Source organism: Miniopterus schreibersii, assembly GCF_964146895.1.
Source record: "Miniopterus schreibersii genome assembly, chromosome: 2".
Lineage (NCBI taxonomy): Eukaryota > Metazoa > Chordata > Mammalia > Chiroptera > Miniopteridae > Miniopterus > Miniopterus schreibersii.
The window spans coordinates 75,726,563-75,744,654 of record NC_138102.1 but is presented as its reverse complement, the minus strand read 5'-3'; the positions used below and the strand labels follow the sequence as shown (position 1 = coordinate 75,744,654).

The following is an 18,092-nucleotide window of genomic DNA, read 5'->3' as shown; positions in this document are numbered from 1 at the left end:
GAGGAATTACTAGGTCAACAGGAATATACATTTAAAAATAACTTTCTATTAATAAAACTTTCAAAATACACATAAGAGTAAATTTTTCTCATAAAAAAAAAAGACTGATATATCGGGACCTCATATACTTGTGAGAACTGCAGAACTAACCTTTGGCACATAACGACTCTGTCTGAACCCCTGCACTAAGAAAACCAAAATCTAGCAAGGCTTCTAGTAGCATAAGGCCATGTCTCTAGCATGACCCCAGCCCCCCAGTAAAATGCCTGACTGAGGAAGCTCAAGGCTGCCAGGAGAATTTACTGTTTCCTCTAGCCAACAACTGAAGATACACTCCGACCTTCCTTTCTTAGAGCATTTACTAAAGAGAGTTTATAACTGTGAACATTCTTCCTTCCTTCTGAGAGGTGTATGTATCTCCCACAACTCAGGAATGTGTTTCTCAAGGACCTGAAAGCCATTCCTTTGAAAGGCAATCATCAAAAATGATATGGCTCTGTCTTCCAGTCTCTGTGGGAGATAGCTGCCAGTTAGCACACACAGCTGGCCTCAAGGGTACTCACACTCACCAACCCTTTATAATTTTTCACTTGAGCCCCTCCTCTTCCTCCCTCCTCCATTCCCCTTAACACGCCAGTCACCTCAGCAGCATAAATCAGAATGGAGCTCACCTCTTTCCTTTATTGTCAGTAGGTACTAAATAAAATCTGTTTTCACTGCTTTAACTAATAATGTCTTTTATCTTCGACATGGTACTAACTTCGATACTAATCAACATTCTGCCTATTTTATTCCACCTATTCACCCCACCTCTTGCCCCATCCTGAAACACATTGGAGTTTTAAAGCAAATCCTAGACATTACATCTTTTTTTACCTGAAATAATTCAGCATTCATTTCTAACAAGGCTTTTTAAAAATATATAATCTCAATGACCCATTTTCACATTTCCCTGATTGTCATAAAATTTGTTTTAATCAGAATTCAAACAAGTCCCACACATTCTATTTGATTCAGATGTCTTTTATATCTCTTTAACCTTAAAACAGTGCCTCTTCATTTTATGACATTTGTTTGTCAAAGTTAAATAAATTGTGTCATTTGTCCTGTGGCATTTCCTGCATTCTGGAATTTGGCTCATGCCTTTTTTGCGGCGTTGCCATTTAACTCATTCCTCTATCCATTCTATTTCTGGTAAATCAGTAGTCAGTTCAAGAAGCTTGATTAGATTCAGGTTCAATTTTGGTGCTGGGGGGTGTAATAATTGATAGGTAGTGCTATAAATTTCCTATTGAGTCAAATAAGGTGACACACAATGTCTGTTCACTTTCAGTGATGTTAAGATTTGTAAGCAGGTTAGGGTGTTTTCAGCCAAATCCATCCATTATTTGAAAGCTCCTCACAAATCTTTCACTTAACAGGTTTGTCATTTACTCACGAACACTATCTAGGCCAGTGCTACTCAAGGTGTGGTGGTGTCCATCTCCATTGGATTGCTATCTATTCATGAAAAGTACAATAATTGAAAGCTGCAAAAGTTTAAAAACTTTTACAGCAATCTGACATTGCCACAACATTTTATTGTCTTTTACAAGAGTATTGCTCCTCAATAAATTGAAAGTTTAAAAATTCAAACACCTGTTCTCACCAAAGTTAGTTTGAGAGCACTGCCCTAAGTCCACTGTTTCTTGGGGGATGGGGGGTTGAAAAAGTAACAATCTTCTTATTCTATCATCCCTAGATTTTTCGGGATGGAATTTTTTTATAATGAAATTTTCCTTATCAACTAAGATTATTGTGAAATACAGTTAATATAGGCAAGACAAGATAAATGCTTGATTCTTCTCTTAAATATATCTTTATTGATTTCAGAGAGAGGAAGGGAGAGGGAGAGAGAGAGATAGAAACATTAATGATGAGAGTCATTGATTGGCTGCCTCTTGCACGCCCCCTGCTGGGGATCAAGACTGCAACCGGGGCATGTGCCCTGACAGAATCGAGCCAAGATCTCCTGGATCCTAGGTCAATGCTCAACTGCTGAGCCACACCGGGCCAGGCTAAATGCTTGATTCTTTTTCTTTATTTTCTAGTATTCAGAACGATGATGAGTTGTATCCTAGCAGCTACCAAAGTGATTGATTTTGAAAATATTATGAACTAATGTTTTTATATATTTGAAGTGTTTAAATCAATTACAACGATTATTCCTTTTGATGTTCAAATTGTGCCATTATTGGGCAGTGGGAGCTCCTTCAAGTTTGGTTCTGCATCTTTCAAACACAACTGGTAGTCTTGGATAGCATTTCTGCTGTCACAAGATGTCCCAGGTTTGGAATCTGCCATTTTTCTACAGCAGCGATTTTCAACCTTTTTCATCTCGTGGCACATATAAACTAATTACTAAAATTCTGTGGCACACCAAGGAATATATTTTTTGCCAATCTGACAAAAAAAGTAGGTATAATTATGATTCATTCACACCAGACAGCTATTGTGTTGGCTGTTGTCATTTTTTTATTTGACAATCTGGAAAGAGGTCAGTGCCCCTGACTAGTCAGGTATTGTATGTTTTAAAAATTCTTGCAGCATACTGGTTGAAAATCACTGCTCTACGGAACTAGGATTCCACTTAACGACATTTAGAGATCACAATCATGGTGCTAGGAGGTACATACATTTTAATCAATACAGATTGCCAAACTGCTCTGCAAAAAGGCTGCGCCAATTACACTCTCATAAGCATATATGAATGTTAGTCTAACTAAATATTATTTTAAAATATTTTAATCAATTTGATAGATGAAAAATAGTATTTTATTACCTCCTTAATTTGTTTTTCTCTAAAGAGGGAGTTTGAAATTAAGTTGATGTTTGTTGGTCTTATATTTTTCCTTTGGTGAACTGTCTGTTCATATGCTTTGTCCATTTTCCTATGAGGGTTCATTCATTCATGCACTCATTCATTCATTCATTCTTCCATCAAAGATTTCTTGAGTGCTGACTATGATCTCAAGGCGCTTATATTCTAGGCAAGTATTTATAATAAAGTGTAGATAATGTTATGAATGAAGCCATGATACCTAATGTAAATGGAAAGAGATCTAATCTTTATTATTTGTGTGTGTGTGTGTGTGTGTGTGTGTTTTTAAGAGTTCTAAATTAATTTTTCTATAGTTTGGGAGTCCAAATCATCTGGAATTTAAAAATATATTTTTTTATTAATTTTTAGAGAAAGAGGAAGGGAGAAGGAGAGAAACATCAATGTGAGAGTGAAGCATCGATCAGCTGCCTTCTGCATTGATGTGGGAGGCAACCCATTGATGTTTCTCTCTCTCTCCCTCTCCCTCCCTCTTTCTCTAAAGTCAATAAAAAATATTTTTTAAAAAAGAAATGAACTCTATTCATCTTAAAGATTGCAGTGGACACATTTGTTTTCTGTTCAGTCCCTTATTTTGTCATCTTCTTTGGGAAAGATGGCCATTTTAATTTCAGTATAGGCAAATCTGTTGGGTCATGTATTCATACTGGGCTATTAATAGTCTCTCTCAAAAATTTATTCCAAGATATAAAAAAATATCATGAGGTAACACTCACAGTAGAAGATCATGTTGTGTTTAGCCGGGGCAGATTTTGTTAAGTCTGTGGGAACAGAAGAACCAGCTGATACCATACAGAGAGAAGATCTCAACAACGTGGAACCTCAGGTATTGACTTTCCAGTTTCAAATCTAGTCCCCATATGGCCTGCTGTGTTACAGTTTCTGTTCTTGAACACCTATTTTATTTATATGTGTGTGTATGCACATGTATGTTAGGAGTGTGTGTTGTCTTTTCAAAAATAAGCTCTTTTGGGTGTTTATGTGCATGTGAGATGAAAAGCCAATTGGCTTAAATTCAACCCTAGGTCTTTTGGCAATGGGGCAAAGGCCCACTTTCACCATGTATGTTAGCCAAAGCTACATACCTGGTATATCTCTAATGAATTCCACTATTTAAGCTGGCTGTGTGTTCTTAACAAACCAAAGTACTTAACTAAGAAAAAAAATCTAAGCCAGGTTTCCAAACATCACCAAAGTAGTTTTTTAGAGAGAAAGGAAGGGAGAGGGAGAGTGAGAGAGAGAGAAACATCGATGTTACAGCAAAATATCGATGGGCTGCCTCCTACACACCCTCTACTGGGGATCGAACCCGAAACCCTTCAGTGCGTGGGACAATGCTCAAACACCTGAGCCACACTGGCCAGGGCTAAATTGGTTTTTATGTACCTATGTCATAGCTAACTTATATGGAGTGGAAATTAAATTAAAATCAAGAATAAAAGAAAGCCAGTTTCCTATCAGATCTAAGATTTTCACTCTGGTTTGCCATTGACAAATTACATGACATTGAACAATTGAGCTGGGGTTGAGAACATGTGGCTTAAGCTAGTCACCATTTAGTTTGCCAGTTTGCCTATGTGACTACTAACCTACTAGAGGTTTAACTACGAAAAAAAGCAAAACAAATAACAAACTCATAATCTGCAGAGGAAATACAAAAGAATTATTTAAGCATAATTCTGGTCAAGAATGAAATGTGGTCTTAGAATTCGTAATGGTTAAGGAAGAAAATCCTGAGCTGAATTAGACATGTCCCTTCATATGCAATGATCTCAGTCAAACTTTGTTTGAAACAAGAAGACAATCTGTTGGGGAAAGACTGTATAAAGTTAACTGATAATAGAGAGACAGAGAAGCTCAGAAACAATATGCCTTTGTCTTTTCTACCTAATAACTATTGCTGCTACAGACAAAAATGAAAAGAAGAAACTGAAGTCTGTGACAGTTAAAAAGGGGTAGAATGCTACTTTATTTAAACATATTTAAGATTTGAGGCCCCAATAAATTAAATCTCAAGGTCCCGACACAATTTTAAATATAAATGAAAAAATTGGAAAAAGTACTGCCCTGATTTTTTTTTTAAAAGGGAACATTCCAGAAAGTACAGAATGGTTAGCTTAACACTGATCCCTAAATCAACTCTTGCATTTAAGCTTAAAATATATCTAAATATAAGATGGGGAACAGTTTGCTTGGAGGTAATTTACATAAAAAGAATCTATTTTAGTGATTTAGAGTGATTTAATTTTTTTAAAAGGTAATAAAAAAATTTATGCTATATATCAGAAAGTCAGAATTCAGCTATTGAAATGGCCAGTTAAAGTATTTGAAAACTGTGAACTTAAGCTTTCTCTGAGAGTTTTTGATGAGCTTTTTAGACTCAAACTGCAATGACCTCTCTAATATTTGTAAATACAAATCATATGTAATAGTGTCAATCTACAACTCTCATAAACACTGAAAAGAAAAAGAAGAATTCTATATTGACAACTTTTTTTGTTACTTTAATATGAAAGTACAATCAACTTAATGGCTTATTTTTTAAAGATACTTTTTGGCTTTTTGTAATTCTGTTCCCCACCCTAGCACAAAACATTTTCAGAAACTTCCCTTTAACTAGTACTTGAAAGTTTTAGTACAGGCGTTACCTACTAAAAATAGAGACTAAATGTCAGAGTGTCATATGTCCTCCTATACAATTCTACTGAGGAATTCTGCTGAAGAATCTTTACTGAAATTAGTGGTTAAAGAAGAAAAGGTCAGAAAAGTTTAGCCTATTCTCATAAAATTTCTGACACTAATTTAGAGCTGTTATGCATTTTAAAAACTGAACTGATACTGAAAGAAATACTTTTGACCCTTTTCAATACTCCACTTTAAAAGAAATAATCCAGGAAAAAAAAATTTTACTTAAAAAAAACCCACCAATTTGGTAGGTTTCAATATAATAACATATAAAGACATCTTAAGCTAAGTTTTTTAAAAGACTTGATTACCTAAGGATATTAACAAATAAATAACCTATTAAGGAACTCATGAACCTTTATCCTACATAAAATACTAAAATTTACAACTTTTAATGCTTTTAGTGGGAAAGAATCTATTGTGATATAGACTATCTACTCCTCTGTCAAATGATTAGCAAGAGTAAATCTCTTTCTGGGAGCAAAAGCATTAACAATAAAAATAAATTTAACTGATACACATACAGATCTGTACAGTCTTCTGGAAAGGAGTCTTCATATGATGTAGACGGCAATGAACTTGATTTGTTTTTCTGTTCATTCTCAGTCACAGACTTATGATCTACATGAAAAAAATACAAACATGAGTAACAAATACACCAATTTAAAAATCATTCACTGTAATATCTAATATCTTTATTAACTAGAGATATACGGAGCCCTTAAATCTGTAACCATAATAAGGTATCAAGATTGAGCCAAAAAGTTATATGTCCATATTTTCAAAAACACTAAGAAAATAAGATAGGATGAAATAAAACTTAGGATAAAAGAGATTACTAATGCAGAAACTCTAATCTGGCCTGAACTTTATCTGAATTTTAATCAACCTTTAAGGTGAACATCAAATAGTCCCACTTCCGCTTGTATTGTATAGAAAAAAAAAATAAATTCTTAAAGGTTCTATAAAAGGTCACAAAATAGAAAGTTTATGTACCTTTTTTCTCATTGTTTTACTATTATTTTATGGGAGGAACGAGGTAGAATATTTGGATACCTCTTTTTGTCTTTCGCCTTTTCATATTTTGCTTCGTTTCTTCTATGTCTTTCTGCATGTAATTTCTTTTGTCTCTTTCTACTCATCTATTCTTACTCTCTAACATGACTACAATATAGACATAAGCTATCTAATGAAAAAAATTAGTTTTACCATTCTTATTGTGAAAAATGGTATGTGGAATATTCTATATATTTGGTTTAAAGACTTTTTTTTTTTAATGTGCTTTTTCCTACACAATGATAAACCTTAAGGAAATAATGATTTCTCATCCTGCCTTGGACTATTAGCTTGCCTTGGACCTTTAGTGCAGAGCAGTCTAATTAAAAAGAAAAAAAAGTTTAAGTAAATAAAAGGTTAGGTTATAATCCAATGCTACTCCTTGGCTCATTGAAAAACAAAGATCCCTCTTTAATTATCTAGGTAAAGAAAGAAGTTTTAAAATCTGATAGTTGAAGTGAGCTATAATAACTGATTAAAAATAAATAAATTACACAAATTAAGAATTTCTGATTTTCCCAGCTAATTTCTTTGCATGAGTCATGTAAATCCATATTAACAAATATGAATAAACAAATGTATATAAGCATAGTTAGAAATAAGATTTACTGAAAAACATGGAGATTTAAAATTAATCATTAATTAAGGGGGGAAAGGGGAAATAATAATTTATCTCAAGAAAACAGTATCCAATCCTTTGTATGGGGACACAGCAAATATTTACAGTTTGTTACATGCAAGCAAGGAAAATGAAGGTAATTAGTGATTTGTGGAGTAAAGGCTAGATCTGTGACGGCTTGTTTTGACCTCAACACCAAATCCTTTTGTTTCTCCCGTCTCAGTATTTTTTTAAAATACTAACATGAAATTTTATTACTAGAAAGTTGTTAATCCTTGTATCTGCCAAAACTGTCAATTACATAACTCTCCAATTACTCACTTATAAACACTGTTCTACCACTGGCAAACACATATTTTTATTTTAATAAGTTCATTACATTTCAGATGAACTACTAAAAATATGAAATTATAATCTTCAGCATCTCTACTAACAAAATTGTTACTTTAAAACCACCAAAACGAAAACCCAATTTACTGTTTTTAGTTGCCTCCCACACACACCTGACCAGAGATCGAACCCACAATCTAGGTATGTGCCCTGACCAGGAATCGAACCTGTAACTTTTTGGTGTATGGGACGATGCTCCAACCAACTGGGTCACCCAGCTGGGGTCCCACTCACTTTCTTTTAGTGGGAAATAGACTGTCTCAGAAATAAAAAAGGAAACTGTTTAGATTTAGTTCCTCTAACTACCTCTTGCATTTAAAATTGAAGGAAAGTGGTACAATTCCACATCTAGTAATGTACAGATAGTTATGTGACTGTAAAAGATGAATATTTGGTTCAAATACAATGCTAGTAAAATATATAATAGAAATAAAAAAAGTATTTAATGTTAAAAAAAAAAAAAAGCTTTTCTTCAAAACTAATGTAATCCCTTAAGGGTATGCTGATTCCAAGTGCAACTGAAGGATACTGTGAAAGGCTCTTTTCTTACAGAATCTACTATTCTAAAAATATATTAGCTACTGAAATTAAGAATACTTTTGAACAACAACAGACTTTTTAAATATATACTGATAATGTTATGTTATATTTTCAGATTTAAAACCTTAGGGCTCCAAATTATAGCAGTTAAAATTATTATTTAGTAGTAATTAAAATATAGTAAATGTACTTCCTCAACACTTTAGCAAATAAGTGACAGACTAAGATTTATAGGATAGTGATTCCAATAAAGTAACTTTCAATATTTCTTTTTCTATTCCTGGTATATTATCCTCGATTAATTCCTTCTAAAATAAATTTGCTTATAGAGTTTCGAAGACTGACAATCTAATAACAATATAGAAATGAAAAACTTTCTTACCCGATTATCTTTACCAGAATATTCCTTCCTAGTATTGTTCTTCACACAAAGATGGTTTATAATGGTTTGGAGTCTTAAAATTCTATTTGCTCTTCTTATACAGAAAGCATTTTTGAAGAGGAGATACATTTGTTCATTTCTTCCCTAGGAGGTTTTGTAGGGTGTGCATTTCCTATCTCTGGATGGGTGGGAATTGTCATTTAATAGAGAAACTGATTTATATAGTTTAGTTAGCCTGACATAATTAGGAGGGCCTGCTTCAGATCAAGAAAATACCAGAGAGCACTGGCCAGTTTTGCTCAGTGGTTACAGCATCGGCCTACAGACCAAAGGGTCACAGGTTTGAGCCCTAGCCCTGGGGGGGGAGGCAGCCAATCAATGTTTCTCTCCTTCCTCCTCCTCCCTCCCTTCCACTCTCTCCAAAAAAAAAACAAAAACCAACAACAGGAAAAACCCTCAGGTGAGGATTAATTAAAAAAAAAAACAACAGAAAATACCAAAGAATACTCTAGATTGGGATTAGAAATGCACATACCCTTTATCAACGTTAAATTGTTACTTATAGTTGCTTCATTCACCAGAATCATTGCTTGGATGTATTCTGTTAAGGAAAGGAAAAAAGAATGAAAGCAATCAGCAGCAGCACCACCTTTATTCAAGATCCCAGCTACAGTGGTAAACAATTTATATACTTTATCTCATTTAATCTTCACAACTCCTCTGAGAGGTTCTTATGAGTATCTGCATTGAGATAAAGAAACTGAAGCTGAGAGCTTCAGCTATTTATTATAGGTCATTCAGCTAGAAGTGGTATTGGATTCAAACCTAGGTATATCGGACTCATGAAGGAATGGGAAGAAGTATTAAAATGAAAAAACACTACCAATTTTTTGGACAAGCACATAGGTTGAAAATTTGCTGGAAAATCGTATGTACTGATGGAATGAGGAGGTTTCCACATAAAAGTCTTATGTTGTACAACCAACCAGGGTTGAAGAAAAAGAAATAGAAAACAAAAACCTTGGATGACTGAATTGGCTGCCTATGTCGAATGCATGTTTTGCTTTCAGAAGACTAGTAACCCAAGTTCTGCTTAAAGCAGGCAAAATACAGTTATATGTACTTTTATATTTTTAAAAAACACTAGTTGTCATTATATGATGGAGTAATGGGTAGTTATTGTTGTTTCTATATGTACCAAATGTTGTACAATAAGCAGACATTACTTTTGCAATATCCACCCCCACAAAAAAGGTAAAAATTAAAAAATAAAATGGTGAGGTGGTGGTGGTATAAAAGGCAGTCTGAGATAGAGATAAATTCAGTAGCTATTATTCAAAGTAAGCATCTTCCTCACTTTTACAAAATAGCAATGGTATGGTAAAAGCAAGTTTTTATAGAAGCAGAACATACACACACACTAAAAAGCAAATAGAACTGATGTTAGGTTCTTAGAAAACAAAGAAATAATTTGACTTTAAAAACAAACTACTGGAAATAGAATTATACTGTATGCCAGTGGGTAACATTAAGCATTAAATGTACTGGAAGTTTTTATTGCTTCATACCTTTATTTGTGGCAGACCCATCTTTGATCTTCTGCTTCAGTGACTGCAGCACATTTTGCACTTGCTCAAATATGATGTCTACTTTTCCATCATCTTCCAGCTCCATCCAGAAAGTTTTTGCATCACCTAAATATAAATCAGCGAGTAGCCTAAGACCTCAATAGAAATAGACTGTAACCCTGACTAGGTAGCTCAGTTGGTTAGAGCGTCATCCTGATATGCAAAGGTTGCAGGTTCAATCTCCACTCAGGGCACACGCAAGTATCAATCAATGAATGCATAAGTAGGTGGAACAATAAATCAATGTTTTGCTCTCTCCTTCTCTCTCTCAAATCAATAATTTTTTTTTAATTAAAAAAAAAACAGACTGTAATTTCCCCATGGAACATGTTACAGACAGTCTGTTTGGTTTCTAAATAAAATCGAGTTTTAATTGATCTTTCACTTTCTTTGAGGAAGATGATTTTGGTCATTGTTTCTTAACAAAAATGTAGAAACAAGGAATATGATTTAAGTATGTCACTTATTTCTTGCTAATTTAAAAAATATGTTGAAAATTTTAGTGACACTATTTCTTGACTAGAAAACAAAAGGAGTGACTTCATTCTAGGGTGGTGGTGGACATTCACAGACACACATTCATTTAAAAACTTTTAGGAATATAACTTCCACTGAGTATGGAATGGGTGGTTTCAGAATGAAACATCTCAACAATTGCTGAACTAACTAAATGTCACAATGCTTTTTAAAATGCTTTCTATTAATTTTCCATAATTACATCAAACGAAATGTTTAAAAGTTTTTATTGATAAAGCTATATAGATGATCCAAAATTTCATATGCCCAGCAAGCTAACACCTTAAAAACTTCCTAGAGAAATAATCCTTTCAAAGTTAAAAACAAAAATATGAGAAAGGCAATTAAAATAAATTGGGGAAAAAGCCAAATCTCACTTAAACCAGGCTTAAAAGTAACAAAAATATTTAAAATATTAAACACAATTTATTTATACAGTGTTAAAATTAAATAATAAGGACTTAGGCAAAGGAGGAACATAATAATTGTACTTTAGAAAGGTCACTTGAGAAGCCATTAGGATTAATGAGAGCCCAGTAAATTTACAAAAAAACCCACATTTTTCTTAATAAAAATTAAACCTAGAACCTTAAGATTGGCAAAGGAGTGAGAATCTTCATAAGAAGCTTAGGCTTCAGAGTCCTAACTCTTACTGGCAGTCACTTTACCCAAAAAAAGATCTATGGCTAATTAGGGCTGCTGCCACCACAGCAGCCTCAGGAGGGGTGTTGTTTCCCTGTTAATATTCTGGGCCAACGTGTACTACACAAAATCACCTACCCTTAATTCCCACTGGCACAACTCAGACAATGTTTCAACATTTAAAACAATGTTAGGAGAAAAGGGATGAGAAATAATGCTGTAGAGGAAGGAAGGAACCATGATATGGAGGGCCTTGTGTACAATGCTAAGCAACTTCACTTTTATACAGAAGGCTACAGGGAACCACTCAAGAGGTTTAAACATCTTGTGATATGATTAGATATGTTTCTTATATCACTCATGTGGCAGAGAAAAGAAAGGAGAGTTAAGAATGATTTCTAAGTTTCTGACTCAGGCAACATATACTAAATGGTATTCACTGATAGGGAATAAAAGTAGAGGCACATAGGAGAAATTCAAGTAGGGAGAGTAAACGGATACACAGGCTCCAGAGTAAGATCTGATCCAGGTATACAAACTTTGGAGTCCATAACACACAAGTGCCTGCTGAAGCCACAAAGTAGGTATGATTAAGGAGAGTGTGTAGAGAATGAGAAGAGTGTCTTCTATAGAACATCAACATATGAGGGATGAGTACAAGACAAAAGAATCATGGAAACTGAAGAGCAAACAGGTGGAAGTAGAATCTCAGAAATCAATGGAAGAATAGGAGTGATTAACAGTCTACGCTTTGGAATTCATATGTATGTGGGTTTGAATCTCAGCATTTCGACTTAATTAGCTGTGTGACTCTATCTGTAAAATGAGAATAGCATCTATCTCAGAGTTGATGTACAGATAAGCACAAGAGAGCAAAAACTTACCATATATAATTTAATAGGGAATACAATCTTAGACAAAAGGAATTAATCTTTAAGTGTGGAGTATGGGGGATCATTCAGCTAAGTGGAGAAAATATTTTCTGAAGCAGGGCTTTCTCAGAATCCTTAAATCATTAAGTTTTTTACTGACAGATAACCAACAAAAATCACTGCTTTTAGGCAAAACTATTTGTAAAAGCAGTTGTAAAAGCACTGATTACTGTTACCATGTTTCTTTTTGTGAATATGACTCAATACTTAGTACTAGGGATTTATCTTTATTTGAGGTGGACATCTAGACAGGAAGAATTTTGAAAGGTATTTACAAATAGCCTTTTGTAGCATAATAATCTTCTGGACCACATATAACTCCTGGCTTGAGAAAATAAGCAGCAATGCTGAAAGACAGCAATCAGGAGTTAAATGAATTTTTGTTTTTCAGTGACTATCATTTAAAACTGTTAGAAATGTCAATACACGATACCAAATTATTATGACAGGAAGCACTTACAATGAATTATTTAAAAAGTGAACACGGTAAATGCTTAGTCTTGGAATAGATTAATAAAGAGGACACTGGCAATATAATTTAAGAAAATAAAGCCAATCAGAAAATGCTGAGAACTATCTGCTTGCAGAATGAATGAGTAGTATTGTTGTTTATATTGAGCCAGGGCAATAAGTAGCCTTGTCCATATAATTTTTTATTTTGCCAGTATATCTTCAGGCTAGATTATTCAGACAAAGGAAAATTCATATGTAAATTTTTAATGACTGAAAATTCCCCAAATTTGGCAAAATACATAAGCATACAGATTCAAGGACCTCAGAAAACTCCATACAAGATGAACCCAAAGAAATCCATGACAACACACATAATAATCCAACTTCTGAAAACCAAAGGAAACTTAAATGCAGCCATAGAATACTGACACCTTACCTATAGGAGGAAAACAATTCAAATGAAAGAATATTTGTCAGCCAAAGCACATAGCTGACCAGGACATTTTGGGCTTATGGAATTGTATTTGCCAAAAAAGAGGAAAATGGGAGGGAAGGGCACATTTGTAGAATGGGAAGTGGTTCATTATAAAGATATGTGGTACTGTGGGAGAGCAGCAGATCTAGTGAATGACCACCACTATCTCTACAGACATTCAATGAAAACAAGTTTATTTGCCCAATGTATATGCTGACTTATGTCCTTTCCTCCCAAATACAAATTGTATCACTGTGATTTCATAATAAAATATTGAGAAGCAGGGCACATTTTCCCCCCTCATTTTTATTCCTCATGCCTCTGATTTTTATTATCCTTCTGTGTGCTCAAGATTATAATAGAAGAAAGAGGACAGAATAGGCCAGGTAGAAATTGAGAAGTAGATTTTAAATATTAAATAATGACTGAAGTCACCATTAAAAACAAATACAGCATCTACCAGAAAGCATTGATCTTGTGGGATAAAAAATATCTAGTGACCATCAGGGATGAAAGTATACAAGATGCAGGATCATGGGCTTTGTTAGAGGCTCCTGTGGTAATTCCCCAGATGGTGAGTATGCAACCATCAGAAAATCAATACTAATCCTAATTATTTCTTCTAGTTCCAGATTACGTAGAAATGATTGGAGGACTGACCTACATCTGTAGGAAAAGAATGAGGCTATTGTTTGTCAGTATGGGTCAAATATTTCATTAGTTCATTCACCCATTTATTTATTATATATTTACTAAGCATTCATTATATGTCAGACATTTTCCTAAACACAGGAGCTTTTCAAAGCTTAAAAGCAATGAAAAAAAATTGTCCACATAAGAGTTCCAGAATTTTTGCACATAAAAAACCCCACCAGAAACACAATTAAAATATTCTAGAAACTAGGGAAAATGTTTGCCAAAAATAGAAAAGACAAACAGTTAATATTCTTAAAATACAAAGAGCTCATATAATTTTGCAATTGAAAAACTGGTATAAAACGAAAATACAGCCCTGACCACTGTGGCTTGATTGGCTGGAGCATCGTCCTGTGCACCAGGGGGTCACAGGTTTGACTCCCGGTCAGGGCACATACCCAGGTTGTGGGCTCGATCCCCAGTCAGGGTGCATGCAAGAGGCAGCTGACTGATGTTTCTCTCTTACACGTTTCTCTCCCTCCCTCTCCTTTCCTCTCTAAAAGAAAAAAAACTAGGATAATTCAGAGGAGAAATATAAATGGTTAATAAATATATGAAGTGATGTTTACTGTCAGCATTAATCAAAGAAATACACATTTAAACAACATTATCATGACAGATTGAATGCAGAAGTAGATATGAGACTCTCTCTTCTAGTAAGCCACTATTAAAAATTTATAAAAGAGTAAAACAATGTTTCCTCACTAATTTTTGTTTTCAAAAATAATTATTTCTTACAAAAATGTAATTCATGTTAACAAGTTGGATTAATTATATTTTTAAAAATTAGCCAATTAACTTTTTTTTAATCCTCACCCAAAGATATGTTTTTTAAAATGTGTTCACCCTTGACAACAGTGTACATATATTTTACTTCCTTAATAGTGAAAAAACATCGATGTGAGAGAGAAACAGATTGGTTGTCACCCGTACATGCCCTGACCGGGGTAGAACCCAAAACTTAGGTATGTGCCCTGCCTAGGAATCAAACCCATAACCTTTTTGGTGTAGGGGTTGACATTCCAACCAACTGAGCCACCTGGGTAGGGCTCAATTAACATTTTGAAACTGCTCAGTTTCAATTTCTAATACAGTAAATTTGAACATGTGTTACCCACAAATCAAAAGCTATTTGGGATTTTAAATACTTTTAAGAATATAAAGTAGTCCTGAGAGCAAAGTAAGTTTAAGAACCACTGGTCTAGATAATGGTCCAGTGAAATCAGTACTATATGACCTCTATAACAATCCATATATTATTAAGTACATTAAACAGCATTAAAACTATTCTCTATTATACTGTAATGGTAGATACATGACCTTATGCATTTGTCAAAGCCCAAAGAACTTTAAAGCACAATGAGTAAACCTTAGTGTATGTAAATTTTAAAATATCATTTAAGAGGTCAGGGATCCCTGGAAGGAATGAACGCAGACTATGACAAGAGAATCTAACTGTATTAAAGTCACTGAAGAGCTGGGTAAGAAAGGTATTGACCTAAATAACTGGAAATAAGTGAAGTCTATAAACTAAAAGTAACAGGAACTACTCACAAGCACTGTAGTTTCCCAACTGGGAATAAAGTACATTTCTGATACTGCTATACATATATAGGCATACCTCGTTTTATTGTGCTATGCTTTACTGTACATCACAGATGTTGCATTTTATACAAATTGAAGACAAGACCCTTCACTAGCAAAAAGATTACAACTTGCTTTGATAATTATTTGTGGTGGTCTGAAACCCAACTCTCAGTATCTCCAAGGTACGCCTGTATATTGGAATTGAGCAATTAAGTAAATGAATAACAGATAGTTGGAGCGATGTTTCTCACTGTTAGAGAGTATAAGTTTACAGATAAGCAAGGGGTAGGCTAGAATGATCCTTGTGGTAATGGATCAGAGCTGGAGACATCAATATAAACTCATGTTTAGCTTAATACAGACACACATGGTTAGATATAGAAATACATATAGATATGTGTATATATAGGTTAGTATACACATATATTTCCATGCTCTGTCAGCTGAGAGGGCCTAAAGCAATGGAACCCCAGTAACAAGGGACATACCTATTGCCCATATCTTGGTTTCTAATACCATTTTCCAATGAAAGGAACCAAGGTTCATTAAAAAAATGGCTGATTCTAGGACTAGGGCAGGAAATATACCTATATTTCCTATATAGATATATTTCTATGAGCCTATAGAATCTTTTGATACCAGAAAATAAGGAAGTACTAAAAAACAAAAACAAACAAAGTGAAACAAAACCCACCTAAATTGATGGGGGTACATTAATGGGACACGGAGCCAACTGAAAGAGCTCCCAATGGCCAATCCTGGGACAATTTGAGTAACGAAACAAAACAGATTATAACCCAAAGTATAAAGTAAGTATCCATTATTACATACTGATATAAATGATTGACTAAATACAAAGGTGGGGGAAAGGAGACAAATTTCCCTTGTAGAATAATTCCAAATAATTAATGTATATATTCTGCTCTGAAAGAAGAGGAGCATAAATCTCCATGGCTTAAGTGTGGGCTGCACATAGTAATTTCCTGTCAAAAAGTACAGTAGGGAAAGGGAGATTTTTTAAAAACCTCATTTACAGTAGAGAAATCAGATAACACTGTCAGCCAGGTGATCAAGTTCAGTTATCAACAAGTGAGAAATCATGTTGATAAATATACCCCTGATATGATGTGGTAAAATGGGACTTTACCTTCCACAACCTTATAACCCTAATCATGAGAAAAAAAATCAGTCAGTAATTTCAATAAAGGGGTATCCTAAAAAATATTTGGATACAAAATCCTACAAAATCAAAAACAAAGAAAGTCTGAGAAAATGTCACATCCAAGGGGACCCCAAGGAGACATGACAAGTTAATGTAATGTGGTATCCTGGATGGGATCCTGGAATAGAAAAAGACATGAGGTGAAAACTAAGGCAACAGGAATAAACCATGGACTTTAGTTCATAATAATGTGTCAATTCTGGTTCTTTAATTGTAACAAATGTACCAGCCAAATGTAAGATGTTAATCAGAGGCAAAACTGGGTGCAGGGAATATGAGAACTCTCTGTATCATCCTCTCGATTTTTCTGTATATCTGTTTTATACAAAATAAATATTTTTTAAAAGTACCTTAAAGTACTGACTGAGCGTTATGGGCACAAATTCATTGTAAAGACAATTGAAATTGTTGGCTACATCAGAATAATCTCTTGATTCCTTTGAATTCAGAAAAGGCATTTACAATGAAACACCTTGAAAATTCCACAATTCAGCTCCATTAAGTAGTCTACATACTTTTAAACAAAGTTTAACAATGGTTTTTCAACCTACCATTTTTTTCTCCCATCTTTTGGCGTTGTTTATAAACACAAAACTCTTCAAAGTTAACTTTATCAAGGGACTGAATCACTTTGATTGGAGAATATAACTGGAATCCAACTGTGGTCTTTATGAAATTTGCAGTCCTCAGAGAAAATACATTATTATGCCACTCTAAACCCAGTATTCTTAGATACTTGAATGTTCAAATAGAAACTGTGGTTGAAGAAACTTTCGGAAATGACTAGTCCAACATAATGACAAGTCCATGAATCTTCATCAATTAAATATTTATAGTTGTATCAGATCACTGACAATATCTTTATAAAAATAAAAACCAACTCCATCCTTTGGTCCATAAATGCATAAAACATTCTGTAACAATAAAAAATGGTGCATATTTGTAAAGAATAAAATATATAAGACATTGTTATATAACAATAGCTCTATCTTTTAAAACACCATGAACTATTATGAAAAAAGTACATATCAACTGGAAAAGTGTATAAAATATCAAAATTAGGAAAATTAAAGAGACATTAAGAATTACCCATACTTAATATATTTTTAATTAACATAAACTATCCCCACTTTATAAATACTTTGTAAAAACTTTTAAAATAAGTATAACAATGCATAGGATTACAGTGAGAATAAGACTTAATCACTTAGAAGAGTCCCTGGCACATACAAAGGACAAAATAAATGCTAGCAACAATGATTACTCTTTCAGTAAATATACTCTTAAAACAAAATTTGGATTTTAGTAATATATAATTTTTTATAATCTTTCATTGAAAACATATTATGTACTTCCTCTGGTCATTAATATTTTTCTATAATATGACTTTT

At 33.8% G+C, this 18,092-nt stretch overlaps 1 protein-coding gene across 3 annotated transcripts in view; it reads right to left on the bottom strand.

Annotated features, from left to right (window-relative positions):
* SETDB2 (SET domain bifurcated histone lysine methyltransferase 2) overlaps window positions 1-18,092 on the bottom strand; it is a 95,026-nt gene that overhangs the window by 70,643 nt on the left and 6,291 nt on the right. For all 3 annotated transcript variants that reach the window (XM_081130186.1, XM_081130184.1, XM_081130185.1), the window contains exons 2-5: window positions 17,253-17,615; window positions 10,119-10,244; window positions 9,086-9,151; window positions 6,088-6,184 (exon numbers count right to left, since the gene is read on the bottom strand). In XM_081130186.1, the coding sequence (XP_080986312.1) occupies window positions 6,088-6,184; window positions 9,086-9,151; window positions 10,119-10,244; window positions 17,253-17,268 (305 nt within the window). In that variant the 5' untranslated portion in view covers window positions 17,269-17,615. The remainder of the gene's footprint in view (window positions 1-6,087; window positions 6,185-9,085; window positions 9,152-10,118; window positions 10,245-17,252; window positions 17,616-18,092) is intronic.